At 47.5% G+C, this 17,936-nt stretch overlaps 1 protein-coding gene across 6 annotated transcripts in view; it reads right to left on the bottom strand.

The window, feature by feature from the left end:
- Positions 1-17,936, bottom strand: part of LOC101997947 (ecto-NOX disulfide-thiol exchanger 1) — a 468,349-nt gene that overhangs the window by 40,992 nt on the left and 409,421 nt on the right. For all 6 annotated transcript variants that reach the window (XM_005355649.3, XM_026783288.1, XM_026783287.1 and 3 more), the window contains 3 exons: positions 16,583-16,789; positions 12,920-13,153; positions 3,649-3,861 (listed from right to left, as the gene is read on the bottom strand). In XM_005355649.3, coding sequence (XP_005355706.1) covers positions 3,649-3,861; positions 12,920-13,153; positions 16,583-16,789 — 654 coding nt within the window. The remainder of the gene's footprint in view (positions 1-3,648; positions 3,862-12,919; positions 13,154-16,582; positions 16,790-17,936) is intronic.

The following is a 17,936-nucleotide window of genomic DNA, read 5'->3' as shown; positions in this document are numbered from 1 at the left end:
GTGTACCGTTTCAGGTGCGCACCGCACACAGCTATGAGTGATGTCTGCGTGTACCGTTTCAGGCTTTCTTCTCACCTGTTTCACAGTTTAACCCATTGCTTACTAATTCCTTCCCTCCCTAATGTGTCTCTTATGACTCTGATGTCCCTTCTTAGTACCCTTATCAAAACCTAGCCAACTGTCTCACACCTGGCTAAGTGTTGTCAAGGTACTGTGATGGAAACGCCATCAGAAGAAGGGGGACAAGAATGACCACCAGAAGGGGAGGCCTTTCGACTGAGGCCTGAAGGATGAGGAAGAGTCCAGCATGCATAGTAGGGAAGAGCACGGCAGGTAGAGGGGATCAAGTTCATGAAAGCCCGGAGGCAGGAGATGGCTTCCTAGGACTCAGGAAGCATAAGACTGATGGAGATGACCACAGCAAGTCCAGGGGGAAATCATGCTGAGGCTGGAGAGCTGTGATGGCCTGGCGCGTGACTAGGATGTAGAGAGCAACAGGAAGCTACCTGCGGGGGCTCGGCCGTCTATCAGATGGTACATGAAGGGAACTGGAAAGGAAGACATGACTCCCCAGGAGTTACTTTCTCTTCCTGACTGTGAGCAACTCAAGCTTATTCCGGGTATCAGTGGACCAGCCAAGAATTATATCTCCCACTTTTTGTATTTTTGGGCGTGGCCATGTGTAACCTGTTGGGCCCAGTGAGGCACTCAGGGTGTGGTAACTACATGTAATTGGCCCCCAAAATCTCATGGGGTGTGGCCCTATTAGTAGGTGTGGCTTTGTTGGAGTGGGTATGGCCCTGTTGAAGGAAGTGTGTATGGCCCTGTTGAAGGAAGTGTGTCACTATGGGGGCAGGTTTTGAGGAGTCCTATGCTACGAATACTTCCCAGCGTTTCAGTTGACTTCCTGTGGCCTGCAAGATGTAGGACTCTGAGCTTACTGACAGCACCATGTCTGCCTGTATGTGGCCATGCTCCCAACATGATGGTAATGGATTGAACCTCTAAACTGTAAGCGAGATACCCGAATTAAATGTTTTCCTTTGTAAGAGTTTCCAAGGTCATGGTCTCTTCCAAGCAGCTGAACCGCTAACTAAGAAGCTGGTGCCAGGGACTGGTGTATTGCTGTGGTAGGCCTGACCATGTTTGAAGTGATAGGGACTTTGGGAGTTTAGGTTCGGAAAGCAGCAGAAGGCTTTAAGCACTGCTTAATGGGTCAAACTAGTAAGAGGACAGAGGTTCTGAATTGATTGGATGAACTGTGGGGATCAAGAGGTTTCAGAGGAGAAGAACCTTAGTATGTGGCTTACAGACCAGTCTTGGGATATTTTGGTGAAGAAAGGGGCTGCTTTCTGCCCTTGACCAAAGAGTTTGCCTGAGGCTAAAGTGAAGAGTTTTGGATTAATTCAGTTGGCAGAGGAAATCTCAACACAGCCTAGTATGGACTCAGCTGTCTGGTGATTAATATGAACGCTGATGAAGATTTGTAATGAAAAGGAGCAAGCTGAGCAAGGAAAAATATGAAAGTGGCTTGTGGCCATCAAAATGAAACAATTGTGTCACATGGGCTGTGCTTTTTCAGGCAGAAACAACAGGGTTCCTTACGTACGGCCTTGAGATGGGTTTGTTGGTGGGGAGATAGTGTGGCAAAGCGCTGAGAAGATTTCGATCAAAGAATTTATTCAAATGGGAAAGGAAAGCCACGCAAGGGAAAAGGTTGGGAGATTAAAGACAAGAGTTCAGTTAAGCCGAGGTACTAAAGAGCTCTATTGCCAGCCGTTCCCGCTGGGCATGGGCTTCCAGGATGGCAACTGTGTGGATTCCTTAAGGTTGAGCAGCTGTCCTAGCGTGTTCCTCCCAGCTCAAGCATCCCAGTGGAGGCTCCAAGGCTGACCGGCTTACCCTGAGCTCTCCCACCATGGGGCTCCACTGATGCCACCCACTGCACCCTGTCTATCTCTCAGTTCTTTCAAATATGGATGCCTTTCAAAAGCACAATGACAGGAAGGCCGGTTTTACTTTTCCAGTCCCGTTTTAACTAGTCTCTTTTTAATACCTTTGTCATGGAAAACATGGTTCTTTCCTATGCTAACCCATAGCCCCCCCCCCCACTCCCTCTTGGCTTCACAGCTCTTGTCAAATGCTGAGTTCTTGCAAAAGGAGACAGTGAACTGCACACAGACAGGAAGTTGGTTAGAACCGAGTCCTCTGAGCAAAGCTAAGTGGGCAGTAATCACTCTAATATGTGGGCGCACGGCTTCCCACCATAACCCCCTAGGAAATGTTCTTTTGAGATGATGTAGCCTTTATTCTCTCCTTGTTTCTCCTGTGAACCCACTCTTACCTTCTCTCTGGCCACTGATTCAGGTCCCCCTCCCAAAGCAAGGGTCAGTATTAACGTTCTCTATTCTCCCCCTCTCAACCCCAACTCTAGGATTGCTGGACCTACATTGTTCAGTCCTGATTATTATATTAGTTCTGCTAATACGATGTGGGTCAGTGAGAGGAGGAGAACTCCCGTTTCCCATAGTCCTCTTCTTTAAAGGCAGAGTGCTCTGATATTGGGCACCTGACTTACCAGTTTACGTTTGGGGATTCACTGCATGGTACTTACTCTGCGCTGCTGCAAGAACTGTCTGTTGGCAACAAAGTCCCGGAAGATGCTTTCAGACCTAAGATCCTGGCTTGTCACCGCTCCCTGTCTTCCTATCCTAACAGACACTTTATCCCTTAGGTTTGCACCGGTGAAAGGGGTGATGCCATTTTGGCACACTAGATCACAGCAAAAGACACTTATCTTCAGAATGAATATGGAAATTGCATGCGTTGCTGTCTTGTGTGGACCCCTGCACCTGGAATGGCGCATAGCCTCGCTAGAGTGACACACAACGGCTTTCACCAAGCGACAGACCATCAGCTGCTAAGCTGTTTTGTGCTGCTGCCGTGACATTAACTACAGACACAGAGTGCCACAGGAAAAGTGGACGCCCCCTTTTTTGAATAGCGTCCTGGGGTAATTACTGAGACTATTGTTCTATTAGAAAGCTCCCTTTATGCTCCCTCATCAATTCAGGATCTAGACACGAAAAATCACTGGCATTAAGTGTTTAAGGCAATTTGCTTCCCGAATGAAGACAGGACGAAAGTCTACTCCTGAGTCACCCGTGCAGACAGCCAAAGCTCACCGATTAAGGACCCCGAAAGGGGTGTTTGCAGATGGTACCATCTCTCTAAACAGAGCCCCAGGACACGTTCAAGACCTATTCTCTAACAACAGCCCCAAGTGGACATACAGATCTGCGTGGACAGCCTGCAGCTGGACAGAGGCTGCCCTGCAGGTGTGATATGAACTGAGGTGGATCCAAAAACCACGTGCACCTGACTGCCCTGTCCTGGGGGCGCACGGGTGGTGTTCTGAGGGAAAGCTACCAAAATGTTGCTCACCTGGAGAAGCAAGCTCTCAGGGCAGGGTCCGTGTTCTCCACATGCCACAGAACGTGAATCAGGTATGAGGTGTACCATTCAGTATGGAATAAAACGGGGGGGGGGGGAACTTCTGAACTACTTACCCCCACATGAGAACACAAAAGGAAAGGGCCAACCCATAACAAAAGAGATGCTCCTCCCTCCCCCCACCGTTTTACTTACATTGAGTGAGGATCCCGGTTAAGGCATTTTTAAAATTCTCCTTGGCTTCCTCCATTTCCTGTTCGTGGGTGGCTTTCTCGTTCATGAGCCTGCGCACGTGGCTGTTGGCCGACTGCACCATGGAGTAGAACTGGTTTGCTGAGCGCCGGTTCACCTCCCCGCGTTCTATCCAGGACAGCAGCACCGTGATGGCCTCCGAGAACTTGCTGTCGTCTGGAATGGAGGGCGAAGGCAAGAAAGGGCCATTTCATCACGTGTTCTTCTCAAAGCACGTGAGGCCTCCCTGGGCAGCCCTTGCTCCCACCTCGGCAAGTCAGCTTTCCCTGGGAAAGCTCTGCCACTCCATGGCTTATCTCTTCCCCTATTCCTCTGGTTCCACAGAGTCACCTAGCGCTGCTCATTCAGCTGCCTCTCTGTGAGCGTGGCTGTCCTGGGCACCCTTAGCTATAATTTGCCACCCCGTTCTCATATCAAACCTAGATTATGCTCTCTTAAGATGGGCTCAAAAAACTGTTGGGAACCTATTTGTCCTTTACCTTATTTCTTTATCAGAAATACTACATGACAGGATATTATTTATTTATTTATTTTGCTCTTTATACAGATAGCTAGGTTAGTGTCAATGTGTGGATGACAGGAAAACTCACTTACAACTTTCGTGTACTACCGGCTACTGTACCCAAAGCAGGCAAGAGAAATAACGTCATTTCTTGTTCTACTGAAATTCCAAAGTAACCTCATTTCTAGTTTAATATAATAGATTCCATTACAATGAAAAATTGAATATTTTCTAGTTTCCTACACAAGGGAGTGTGTTCCCTGCGGTGGTCAGCTTTTGTTGACGGTAGCACTGGAAAGCCAGGTTGGACTTGGTTTGAACCTCAGGGTAAAGGAGGAGGCCAGGAAGGAGGTTGCGTATGTAAATCAATGATAAAGCTAATTTCAAAGACAACCAATAGGCTTGCTTGTTTGGAAACGGCTGTACAGCTGGGAGGTGGAGGGAGGCAGGTGTGAGGGTGATTAAGTCAATTACAACTGGAAGTTGTATGCCAGCCACTACAACATCAATCGATGTGACCACTGCTAAAGGCTCTGTATGGACTTTCTAAGTCCCCTGTGGGCGGGGGAGAACGTTCCCTTGTTTCTGCTTCTAAGCAACGTGATAGGGAAGTACCCTTGTTTACCGAGGAAGGTCAGCATTCTCAAACATTTCATTCTCGAGATCGGAAGCAGAACGAGGACCCTCACTGTCGGGTACTTACCCACTTCCTCGCCTCCCAGGGCCCTGTCTTTCAGAGCACCCTCCTGTATTGTTCAGGTTCATAAACACGCCCATACTCCAGGTGGACAGAAGGGAAGGCAATTTTACTTTTGTTTAGCATGATTAAAAGAAAAATCAATCACTGCCCCGTTATCAGTATGCTAGTTGTGGACTGCTTCGTAAATCATACAGGATGCTGCCTAAGCCAGCATCTCCAGTCCTCTTTTTCTGAGACCTCCTCCCTAGCCATTTCTTTAGGTTCTTGCCCAGGGCCATGCTTGGCACATCGGGGCAGGCCTCCCCTTGCTTAGGATCTGGTAGAGGGGCCTGGTCTTCCCTCTCTAGACTTCGAGCTGCTCTTGTTGATGTAGGACAAGTCACAGTACGGTGTTTCCTCCTGGGCTTAGGGATCAAAGCCCTCCCCCAGCCCCACCATTGGATCAAACCTGTGCTCACCCTTGAATGGGTGGAGGGGTAGGTAACCAGCAGAGAGAGGCACACTCACATGGAGACCACAGATTCTTTGTAACCTTTGATTCTTGAGCACAGAGCACCATCGCAATACCCATGCTGACTCATGCAATTGTGTTAACTCTGGGGTTTCAGGCGAGTTCAACCCTCCGTGAACTCCAGCTGCAGTGGTTTCTTATCTCATTTCATGGGCCGAAGAGGCTTGTGTAAGATAAAATCCATCACACGACTTAACATTACACTCGGCCCATGGAGAGGCCCATAATTTAGCATTATGTTTCTGAGAGGCCCACTGCGACTCTTAGAGCCAGAATAAATCCTGCCTCCCTCCACACTCTCCCCGTCTCTCCCTGCCAATAGATGTTAGGAGAATGGACCTTGGGACAGACGGCAGGAATAAAGCCGATGCTTATAAGAAATCCTTTTTCCCCCGTAAAAAAATAATCACAGAAAAGAACACTGACTCCATGTGCTATATTTTTACCCTTGCTGTGACTTAAGCCTCTACACAGGGTCAAGAAAAGGGAGAATCCTTTACTGCTGATATATATATATATATATTTCTCTCATAAAGAAAAGCAGAAAAGAAGGAGCAGGGTTGCCCATCTGGCTCAGTTTTCTTCTCTTGGTACATGGGTCCTTTCCTCCAAATCTCACTCCTGGTTATTACATTAAGTGTAGAAACTTCTGTCAGAAAACACAAATACATGGTAGAAATCACAATCCTGCGCGGTGTGAAAACCAGGTCTCAACGGCCCTCACTCTTATGACTGACACACGAGTTGATCTTAAATTTCAAGGAGCAGCAAATGCATAGTTTTCAGAGGGAAAATACCATTGCCAGGACTAGGCAACAGAAAACCCAGCACTGAAACTGTAAGAGGCTCTCTCACCTGTTAGCTAGTATTGGTGTCTGAAGTCCGCTAATTTAAGAGAAGTATAAAGCTCCCGAAAACTCCCAAGTTCATCATCCAAGTTTGCCTTTGAAGCTGGCAGGTTAGCAATGATTGATGTCCTAGCTAGCATTCACATTAAATTTAAAACACGTTAGTGGGGGCACGCTTAGAAATGCCAGTCAACATTTGTTACCACATTAGAAGTGACTTTAATTTATACTTATTAGCACCGACTCAGCCACCCCTGCTGGGTGGCTGCTGGAGCATACTGAGGACGGTCGTTTTCAATTCACAACTGTAAATTCAATTTCGCATTCAGCGGAAAGATCACCGAGAAAGCAGAAAACAATATAAACTAATTTAAACAGGATTTAGATGGCCGCGTTATTAAAACTATTCATGTGGAAGGAAATTAACGCTGCCCATAAAAATCTCTTCGAAGACTCACTTCGGAAACTTCCGAGTGCTCTCCGTGCCCACGCTGAGGCGTAACTCTGAGCAGAGTGACGTTTAGAAGTTAGAATGGGTCACGCGTGCCTTTCCGCAGCACCACGCTGGGAACGAGCGGCTGTATGGAGGAGGGGTGTGGACCATTTGCCCATCCCAGATTACTCAGTGTGTTCCAAGAAGGAGCTCACCACATCACACCCCTCTGCCTGCGCTACTGGAAATGCAATTGTCGGCCTCCCTAATCAGCTAGAGTTTCTAGAATACACTTCCTTGCCAAGCCCATTCTGATAGGCACTGTGGACACGGCCTCTGTGCTTTTGTCCTGGTGCCTCTTGTATTCTCCATCCCCTGCCCGGCTGTTACTCTTTTTTTTTTTTTTTTTTTTTTAAGATTCAGCTCATCACCTTTGTAAGGGAGATTTCCCTGGCACCTGGGCATGAACTGAGGGCCTCTGCTGTTGTTCTGCCATTCCCTATGAACGAAACTAACATAGTCACCTTGCAGTGATGATCGTATACCCTTCACCTCCAGCTTGAGGAGCTGCTGTCCTAACAAAACTTCCCAAACCCACTGCAACCCTCTGGTCACTTTCTGCTTTCTGTTTCCAGTTCACACTTCATCGATTTCTCAAAGATACATATTATCTCAAAGATAATACTAGACAAGACCCAAAGCCATGGAGTAAAAGGCACACAGTTTAACAGTTGATAATAAGACATGTAATTTTGTGTTAAGGGAGATTTTCATGTATGTCATTGTTCACTAGAAAGGTAAATGTTCTCACGACAGAGAAACAGGCCTCTGAGGTCAACACTGGGGATGAAAGTTGGGAGTGAGGTTGGACATTCTAGGACAAGCAGAAGGTACTGGTGGCAGCCAAATGTCTAGCTGGATTTCAGTTGATTAAAAAACATTTTTGAAAGCGTGTTCAATTTGAGGGCGGCGGTAGCAGTGTGTTGGCTTTGGAGGGCTAAGTAATCGTGCTGCTCCTCTTTGTCGTTCAGTGTCACCAACTGAATCCGTGCCACCTTTTTCTTGGGGTTATTTTAGACCTTGTGCGGCATCTTCTTTATGTTTGATAAACACCTGCTACACAGCAGGCATTAAAATTGCCAGCAGGGTAAAATCTGCTCTTCAAAGTCCGCAAGTCAAAGTATCTTTGAGAGCTTGTTAAAAATGCAAACTCAGCTTTTCTCAGGAACTCCCCCCCCCCCCAGCAGTAGTGACTGCATTTTACCCCTTATGTTAGACGTCTCAGGCATACTGCAAGTAAAGATTCGGGGAAAGCCAGGTAAAATGGATAGACGCTAATCTAAGTTAAGAGAAAATACAAACTTGAAATGGAAAATAGTAACTAAAATTTAAGTGAGTTTTGAAAGGATCTGATGTGATTTTTATGAGTTTTGTGTCTGCCTCTAAATCCCCACTTTCAACAAAAGAAGAATTGTCGCTGCCAGCCAGGAAAAAGAAAGGTCATCCGAGACCTGGAACCGGCATAGGGATAGATCACTGTGGATCCCTCGGAGAGATACTGGGTGTGGACTAGCACACCACACCCCACTTCCACACACACCTTCACTGGGGTGTGTACTTTCGCTTGTCTGACTAGGCCATTTTACAGCTCTGGGGGGGGACACATAAATCATGGAAATGAATGAGGCAAATAATTCTTCTCTACAGCAATGCCAGGGGCTTTTGTTCCGTAGAAGCTGAAATGTTTGTAAAGCAAATTACGTGAAGAATTTCCAGCTGCTGACATAGCCAGAAATCAGTATGTGTCTATTTCTTTGAGAAAACAAACAAACAAACAAAAACAGCAACCAAAAAATCAAGTGTTGTAGAATATCATTTTAATGTTTTCCACCTTTCTGTTCAATCACGGAACCTCTCCTATGATCCTTTTATAGGTCCAGCCATCAATCAACACACAACAGCCTGCCTCAGTTTCTTACCCCATGCTCACAGCCTGCCTGGTGCTGGATCTCCCTTAGCACACAAAGGAGAAGGAAACTCCCCAACGCTCGTGGTGCCTGTCCCCCATCATCAGCCACCTATCAGGCTGATTAAGATTTGCCCAGTGTTACCACCTTCTGCAGGCTGCTAGGATGGTGTCAGCCATTGCTCCAAGAAGCTGCACCTTTGGGGCTGTTACAGAATCTGTGGCAGAGAAATCACGATCATGGTGCACATACAAACTGGGCATGTTTCAATGGTTTTGTTTAACTCATTCATTGATGCAGACATGGTAAGATGTGAAAACTAGTTCAAAGGAGAATTTGGCCCAGAGAAGTATGTGCTTTCTAACTGCTTAACTGCCTGAGCATCGGTTAGCCAGAATAGCTCATAAAGGCTACGCAAGTGGTTAATGCCCCCCTCTGCCCCAACACGCAGTCTCCTCAATTATTCAGTATTTATAAAAATGGGTAAATTAAAAGGGCAAAATGAAAGTCTACTGATTATTTCCACTGCGGGGCCAAGCAAAATGTTTCTAAATGAAACGGCCCCTCGTGCCTCTATGGAGGTCGATCACGCCCAGAAGGTGCTTCTCTGGGAGGCTCCCTGCACACCGTATTTTCCTGGTGTTAGCTAATGGAATGTCCACTTGGCTCACAGCATTATCGATTTTTATTTTCATAGAGCCATAAATATTGACAACCATCTACAGGATGCCAGCACCACTTCCGCTCCGGCCTACTGACGCTAGCCATACTCTACGTCCGTGTGAGCCCAGTCCTCTGAAAATTATGAGCACAACCGCAGGGAAACTCAGTTCTCAGTGACACATGAGGGGACCCCAAGGGCATTGGTTGGAGAACTGCATCCAAAGTTTCCTCGATACACACAGAGAGAAAGAGAGAGATGGATGGGAGAAAGGACTGGAAAACTCTGAAAATGTTCTTGCCCAGAGAACCCTCCAGCGGATGAAGATATAAGGCTTCCTCGTGGTTGAATCAATCTCTTCCTTGTGCGGCCCAGACCCTAGGTCCCTTCAGGGCTGCCTGGTCTGTGATAGAAACCCTGGAATTCATTACCGCACCTGCCTGGTGCCACTGTTTCCAATAAAGTGTAATTATGGTTTTATCGAGCCCCTTCTCACTTTCCCAAAGCCGGGCCATAAACTTCCGGTCCCTGCTTGGCTACTTCCCAGTCAATCTTCATTAAGCTGCGTTGTCTCCCAACAACGTCCATTTAATCAGCAGGGTGCCCACTGCTTTTCTGGTTTAGAATTTGTATTAATAAAACCGATGCCTGGTGACCATGTGTCTCAAGTACCACGAGTGACAACTCAGTGTTTGCTCTGGCTTCGGGGAGCTAAGCAGCCTGTGGGTTACCATCCGGTTATGGTTCCCAAAGATGCCCCCTTCTCTCACGCTAGTGGTTTCACTGGTTTGCCTGTCTCTGCAGAGAAAGCGTCTTGTGGTTGCTACGCATGATGGTGCACATCACTGCTAACAGTATGTATACTGTCACAACCCACTATTGCACAGAACAAGAGCAAGATGGATAGCCGTTTCCTCTATTGCCCAAGAAACCTAAATTCCATGAGGCAGGAGCTGGCATGGTGTTTTTCTCTTCCCCCGGCACCTAATACCAGTACCCAGTGACAGGTATTTATTTGTAAAACACTTAGCAAATACTTCTTCCTTGATTGGCAGCAGGCTGACTATAAACCACTTCTCTCATTTGCAGCCAGGCCTAGTAGCCCTAATGGCCAAAGATGCAAGATGCCCACATATTCAAATACTTGGAGAAGAGAGAAAGGATTTCATTTGCCCAACACACCTACTCTGTGCACCTATGCGGAAAGCCTTGCAGGTCATAATGAAGACTTGACTGAAACATATTAAAGTCCAATTAGGTATCTTAGATTGCATTTACGCTTCCTGTCCGAGACAGGTTTTACACCTTCCATCTTGACAGCATTTTATATCCTCACGTCAGTGAGATCACCTTCAGGGAGACAGCTTCCTTGGCTCCCCCTGCCTGGCTTTACAGGGTTCTGAGGAGCAGAGAGTGGATTTCCTCTTGGAGGCAGCCAATTTCCTAAGCAATTAAATGCTGTTTATATTCTAGACTCTGTGCTTGGGTTGAAATTGTCAAGCTTGGTATTACCTGACTCTGGCCTAAGACGTACCTGCAGCTAGTTCATTCTGCTCGAAGAGCCATCTATTAAAATTTCCAATCTGCTCTCTTCCCCCAGGGATCACACGGGACTTGGCAAAGGCACAGCTTCTGAATTCTGTAAATTATACTCATCTATATAAATATACATTTTTGAAATGGCAAGGCTCACAAATTACTCCAGCAAATTGACATCCCAATCTGCTATCCTCCAAGAGCAGAGGCAAATACCATGTACCTTATACATGCAATTGGCACTTTGGATGTTCGCTTCATAAAAATAACACAGTATAGCTGCCAAACCGTCACGAACTTCCTCCATGTAGTACAGAAGTAAGGCGTGGCCACGCGTGAACCCCTCTTGAGAGTCTCACACTCTGCTGACTGAGCCAGCGGGACCTGAAAACCATCAGGTCATGGAGACCACAGGGTGGTGCCACAAAAATCACTTGAGGCTAACAGAAAAAGTAATTATTCCAATGAGCATGCCTAGTTGTACAACACGTTCTTTCTCATTCTGTACTCTCCTAATGCTTTTCAGGCTGAATTTGCATTGTGTATGCTTCTCATTGAGGGGACAGCCTCTGTCTGGGTATTAATGCCTATACTATGGGCCTTCTTGGAGCCCCTGGGCGGTAACTAGAAAGCCAGCAGGCAACATCCAGTGACTGGAGAGGGGTAATTCAGGGGCAACTGCAGCTGATTAGGAGTCCTCAGATCTGACAGGGATGGTGGCTGGAAGCACATGTCCTGCTTTTCAGACAAAGCACAGAATGCCATTTCCAATCTTCCTACAATTGGCTATGGGCAGCTTTTGGTTCATTTTCTTCAGCAAGACCATCCCATCCTCCTGAAAACACACAAGGCAGGCTCCAAAACCCTGAGAACCAATCACAGCTCTCCCCTCCTCAGACAGCTGTGAAAGCCTCTCTCTACCCTTTACAGAACAACCAATGCCAGCAACAGCCTTGGGGGTTCATTGTCTGGTTGAGGCACTCTCCATTGTCACCTTGCTTTGGGGACAAAGTGACCAAGCCAAATCCTCTGGATTTCCTGTGCATCTTTGTTCCATGCGCTCTGGCCTCTGGTTAACCACTGCTTTTATAAGCATTTCTGACTTGGGAGAGATCTTGTTCATCCCACCAACTTCAAATTCTGCCTGCTCTGTGAAGATATTCCTGGTACATTTACCCTCTCTGGACACACTTGCCGCCGTTCCCCAAGTGTGTTGCCCATGCCTTGGTTGACACTACGGCCATCTGCCTTGTGTGCAGTCACTGATTTACTTGGAGACACAACTTTGACTCGCTATGGCCCTGATAGTACGTGGCAACTTCAGGAGCTCTCATCACCACCCGCCACTGGCCTATAAAAAGCTTAGATGCCATCCAGCTCACTCGCTTTGGCACACACACAGACACATACAAGTGCACACCCCGTCCCCGTCTCACTAATTTCTAAACTTGGCCCACCTGTCATCACTGAAGCTCAGCAGGTCTGCTGCTTATTTCTTTGGTTCCTTACTTACCTCACCCTCACACCCAGGGGAGGCCGCAGCAAAAGTTAAATAGTTACTCCTCTTCTCTCCTCACTGATCTATAGGTGTGAGAACGGTTCCTTCAACTGTGCCTCTGAAGACGGGGGACCTGTCTACTTTTTTCTTTTCTCACCCACAAACCCTTGCTGGCATCGTATGTAAGATGTCTTGAAAGCTTTCGGTGTCTTGTGAACCTGCACGGGCCGCAGAACTCTGAGAGCGCTAGAAAATGCTGACTCATAGGTGAGGCCTCTGCCTGGCTCACTAGGCGCAGGCTGGGGACCTCAGGTGGCTGCTGGGATTGGGGCTTCCCACCCTTCCCACCTTCATACAGAGAGTTTCATAGAGGAAGAGCTCTGTTCCTAGCAGGATGGTGGAGCCCAGGGCCCTGCAGACTCCAGCTTGCTCCTACTCATAAGCAGCTTGCAGGGAACAGGACACGCTGGGATCCGGCTTCTGGAGAAGACCTCCTTTCTCCTGCATTAATTAGTGGCTAAGGCGGAGGGGAGGACCCCAGTTGGAGTCCCTCCTTACCTTTCAGCTTTTCAGCCAGCAGGGCAGCTTCGTGCTCAGAGTAGTGCATGATGGCGGGTGGCGAGGGCGGCCGGAGCCTGTCCTCCTCCAACTTGCGCCGATGCCGCTCCTCCCGGGCGCGCATCCTCTGCTTGCATTCCCACTCATAAAAGTCATCCCTGGCCTGGGCAAAGTCAACGTGAAGGCGGCCGGAATCCTTTTTATCCGTGCTAGACCCTAATCGCATTCGGTAACCTAAAAGCATTGGAAAGTCATGTTACCTCAGCTCACGGGACACACGTTCTGGTCCAGGCTTCCCACAGGTTAGGCAAACCAAGCACTTGTTCCGCTGCCCTCTGGACAGGAGAGGATACCTTTCTCTCTAGGAGTTGGAAAGCAGTTGTCTTCCCAACCGGTTAACCATGAAACACAGATGTAGAGATAAAGATAACCCCCCAGAAGTTTCTCAGAGGGATGCTCACCATCCTCTGGTCCAGCATCACCAACTGAGAACCTAGGCACTAAATCCTGCCCACTCCTTCCTCCCTTTGGCTTCTAGGGAGTTCAGAAACAAATTTAGACTGTAGTAAGTTTTTCTCTCGACCTTTTAATGGTCTTGCTTTCTTTTCCTTCAATGTACTATAACTCTATTGCATAAGCACTCTTAAATTTTTTTTGAGAAGAGGCAGAGTATGAGTAAATAAAGAGCATCTCTGATATTTAAAGGGCCTGCAAAGCAAATTCCAGAACTTCACTCGCAGCCTATTGCTTCATTCCCCTAGCAAACACGGCCCGTCTAGTTTTCTTTCGGCCGTCACAGAAGCCACAATTACCCAGGCAATTTTGCAATGCTGTTTTATTTCTACTTATCCTCTGGGGGCATACAGGAGAATATTTTACCTTCAATCAAGAGACCCCAGAGCACCTCATCCAGCCTGCAGTATCCACAAATTGTCCATGCAATCTCTGAAGGCCACGAGAGGCTTGTGCAAGGGCCCAAAGCCAGGCCAGATTAAAAAAAAAAAAAAGAAGAAAATGAAAAAGAAAGTAGCCTGGGAATCTCAGGGGGTGGGAGATTACTGCGAGCTTCCCAGCTTACAAAGACTGGGCAGTGTATGAGCCGTCAACCCAGGACGGAATGCCGCCACTGGCCTAACTTCAAATGAACAGGAGTTGACTGCGAAGTGGCTCTTCAGTTTAGAGTACTCAGATTTTCACAGCATAGATTTAAGTCTTGGGAGCATATCTGCTAGGGCCTGCTAGAGGAGAAAACAGAACCAAGCACCTTGGCCACGCAGGGCCTTTGCAAATGAGCTGCAACTGGCAAATGCTAGGCTGTGCTGGGCGGGGTACCCCGAGTCACGGCACGTTTTCATGGGACCGACAGCATTTGGGGTCAAAGCAGAGTTACAAATCCCCATGGAAGCTGGATTTTCAGCAGGGCGCGTTACACTTTTGAGAAGTTACAGATCTGCTAGATATCTCATCTGACTGAACTCTCTTCTAGGTTGCCAGCGCGTCCTCTAAAAACCTGGACACATGACAATACCCATCAGCCATGAGAGTGGCCATTCACGTGCGAGCAGAATTAATGCGGAAGCAAAATATGTCCTGGTGGTGGGCTGCCAGAAGTTACGTCAGCAGGGCAGGTACTGGCCAACTGTTGGAGCTGGCCAAACAACTTTCCCGGCTCCTACCCACAGAATCACTTTCGAAAGCATTTCTGGTCCTCTCTTTCATCAGAAGCTCATCATGACAGCCTTAAAAGGCACTCTGATGAGCCTGAGGCTAAACTTAGTCTGGCCCTCAAATGTGAAAGTCGTCCTAAAATTAGGCCTTCCAGCTGGGTTTGGGCTTGCAAGAGATTACACAGAAGGGGGGGGCAACCTTCTCTCCTTCCTGTTTCCCATCCCCCAAATAGCCGGGACTTGAGACCTCCTCAGCTCTGCTCCACAGCCTCAGAGACCACCCTAGCAGGGCATTAGAGTCCTCTGCACCCAGGAAGGCCAGGCTCCAAGAGGGGCCTCTGTTTCCTCCTGCTATAAGAGCTACCCTGGGAGCAACCAAGTTGAAGACTACACCTCCCTCTATGTCTGTGTTTGGCACTGTTCATCTTTGCTAGCATCTTCTGAGTTTTCTCTTTGGTCTAAAAGTTGAACTGTGTCAGTGCTGTGAAGAATCATACACCGACTGCCTTCTCCAATCACGTGAGATGAAGTTAGAGTCTACAGACGAATAACAGTTGGATGGACTGTAGTGACTAGACCTCAGGTTTCCAGGCAGGCACAAATGGAAACGAAGCGTCTGTCCTTCCTTATTTTGGCCAGAGCTGTTTGGTTAAAAACAATCTCACACCCAGTGGTTCCCACAACGCACTTCATATCCATGTGATCGATGCTCCCTAAGAGTTCTGGCTAGTCAGCTGGCAGTGGAGGGAGATGGAAAGCCAGCACCCTACCCTCTCTGGGTCCCCAAGGGCCTAACAGTTGGGTGTGCACTGTGAAATACCTTTATTCTGGGTCTGCCTTTCATTCCCGCTGTGGAATGTTCAGACTTGACTTTTCACATTAGCGGCTTAATTACAGTAAGGGTTTTAACACCCTTTGGATCCCTGTCTAGGGCAAGAAAGCCTCTGAGGTGCTGAGCTAGCTTCTGAGGTGTTAAGCTAGCCTCTGAGGTGTTAAGATAGCCTCTGAGGTATTGAGTTAGCCTCTGAAGTACTGAGATAGCCTCGAGGTGTTAAGCTAGCCTCTGAGGTACTGAGCTAGCCTCTAAGGTACTGAGCTAGCCTCTGAGGTGCTGAGCTAACCTCTGAGGTGTTGAGCTAGCCTCTGAGGTGTTAAGATAATCTCGAAGCTCCTGGAGTTCACACAGAAGGTGTCTGAGGCTGGCTGCAGACCTTAGAAGACAGGTGGCGGTGGTGGCCTGCTTGCCTTGACTGCCCTCTGTTTAGGATTAGGGAGGGGGTTTGCAGAGTGGCACACCGCACAAATGTCGCTGCAGTGTGAGCAAAGGGCAGGGATTGGAATCTAAGAAAAAAAAAATACTTCCAAAGTCACATGACAATATTAGCCCCAGTATCTTTTGATTTGCCTGAAGTTTTGCGCGCCTACTTGTCCAAATAAATACCCAGAGTGGAAGGCAGCACTAGGCTTCCCTTTTCCATCCTAAGCGTCTCTTAAAACCTGGTCCAAAGGATAAGGATGGTCGAGCAGCTGCCAAACTACCAAGTGCAGGATGACAGCAGGCCTAGCACAGGCCCAGGAACGAAGTCCCTGTAAGGAGGGTGATCTTGCTTCACTATCCCTGGGTGAAGGCTGTAAACGCACTTTTCAAAAACTGAAATGATTCTGAGAGTACTTTACTCCCCCAGAGGATTACATCCAACAATAATCATGGTACTCAGCACTCAAAATATTGCTTTTCATCTAATATGTACTTGAGAACATTAATTAGAAACTCCACGGAATTCCTCAAGACTGGATGGTGGGAAATCCTGCCTGTGGAGAGGCACGGGGCTTAACAACGAGCACGTGGCAGCCAAGCTAAGAGGTGAATAACCTCCTTCTCCGGCCCCCAAACTACTGGGACTCACAGTGCATTGAGGAAGAAGGGAATGAGCTCATGTTGATATCACAAAACCGGACAAAAGGCCTAGCAAACCCCTTTTGTAAAGTGAAGTACCAGAAAGGTAAATGGCTTTATCAACCATGAATTCCTCGGCAAAGCGAATGTGACAGAAGTTCTTCTTGCTCTTCCGGATGGCTGTGATGTCTCCGCACTGCTCAAAGACTTCCCGGATAATTTCCTCCGTGGCGTTTTCTGGCAGGCCGCCGACGAACACAGTCTTACACCCTGGGGGTCGCTCTCTTGTGGAAGGAGGAGGAAGATCTAGCATCACAATGAAACACAAGGGTTTTGTTTTTTATTGATTGGCTCTTTATCATGTGTACCGGGCAAAAATTAGGCTTACAGAGTTTTTTTTCCAGATTGTGGAACAGTCAATTTTTATACCAACTTATATCCCCCAACCCGCGCCTGCACCCCATCTCACTCCCTGGCAGTCACGTTTCCTGATCCTCTCCCCTCCCCCTTCCAACCTTTATTTCTCATCTTCATTTCTACACAGAGTGGCTATGCATGTCCGAGAAAAAGATAACACATGTTAGCATAATGTCATTTCTCTTTCACAACAGATACCCAGGGAAAATAAAGGGGGCGGGGAGAGAGCGGCACAAAGTACAAAAACACGACGAAATGACAACATGATGAAAAACCTGGCTTGTTCCCGCTTTGTCTTCTTGCCAGCTAGAGGGGAGGCGTTGCAGACAGAGGGAAACAGAGCCCAGGAGAGCCTGCCACAATACTTACCTGGCTTCAAACTGCTGAGTCTGAATAAAACCTCCGCTATTATTCACATTTAAATGAGCACACTATTAGAGTTTGAGGAGGCCGTATGGAAAGATAAAGTGCGTGCTGTCACGACATTCTGCCTAGTTTATATGGAGATTACTAAGGCAATCTCCTGAAATGTCCACTTTAAATAGGCAACGCTGATTAATATGAATTAAAAATTCTAGATACTTAAGCCTATAAACTTAGTATCAGAGGCTAAATTAATCAACTATATAGGTGGTTTCAGTGAGCATCGTTTGGCCCAGAAATTCCAAGCTGCATATTCCCCCCCCCCGATTCCTTTTCCCCCAAACTGCCAACTTCCAGATTAGTTCAAATTTCTACCCAACTAAACAACTTCAGACCTTTTCTCCCATTCGTGAAGGGCTAGAGAGGGTGATAAATTTCACATGATGCTTTCCAGAAAACCCTAGTTCACTGCACACGGAAAGATTCTTAAAGTTACCCATAGACTCTTGGAGCCTACGTACTGGCTTCACGGTGTTTATTCAGCTGCTGGACAGATGCATGGGCATGCCCACCCTTGCGGACCTTCTCCCGTGTGGAGGGGAAGGCCTTGGGTGGAACACCTCACACCTAAAAATGAACACAATACTATTTCAAAGGAAAAAGCAGGTACTTC

The sequence above is a fragment of the Microtus ochrogaster genome, chromosome 17 (genome assembly GCF_000317375.1).
Source record: "Microtus ochrogaster isolate Prairie Vole_2 chromosome 17, MicOch1.0, whole genome shotgun sequence".
NCBI classification, from domain to species: Eukaryota; Metazoa; Chordata; class Mammalia; order Rodentia; family Cricetidae; genus Microtus; species Microtus ochrogaster.
The sequence above is the reverse complement of the archived record's forward strand: the minus strand, read 5'-3'. Positions and strand labels throughout refer to the sequence as shown.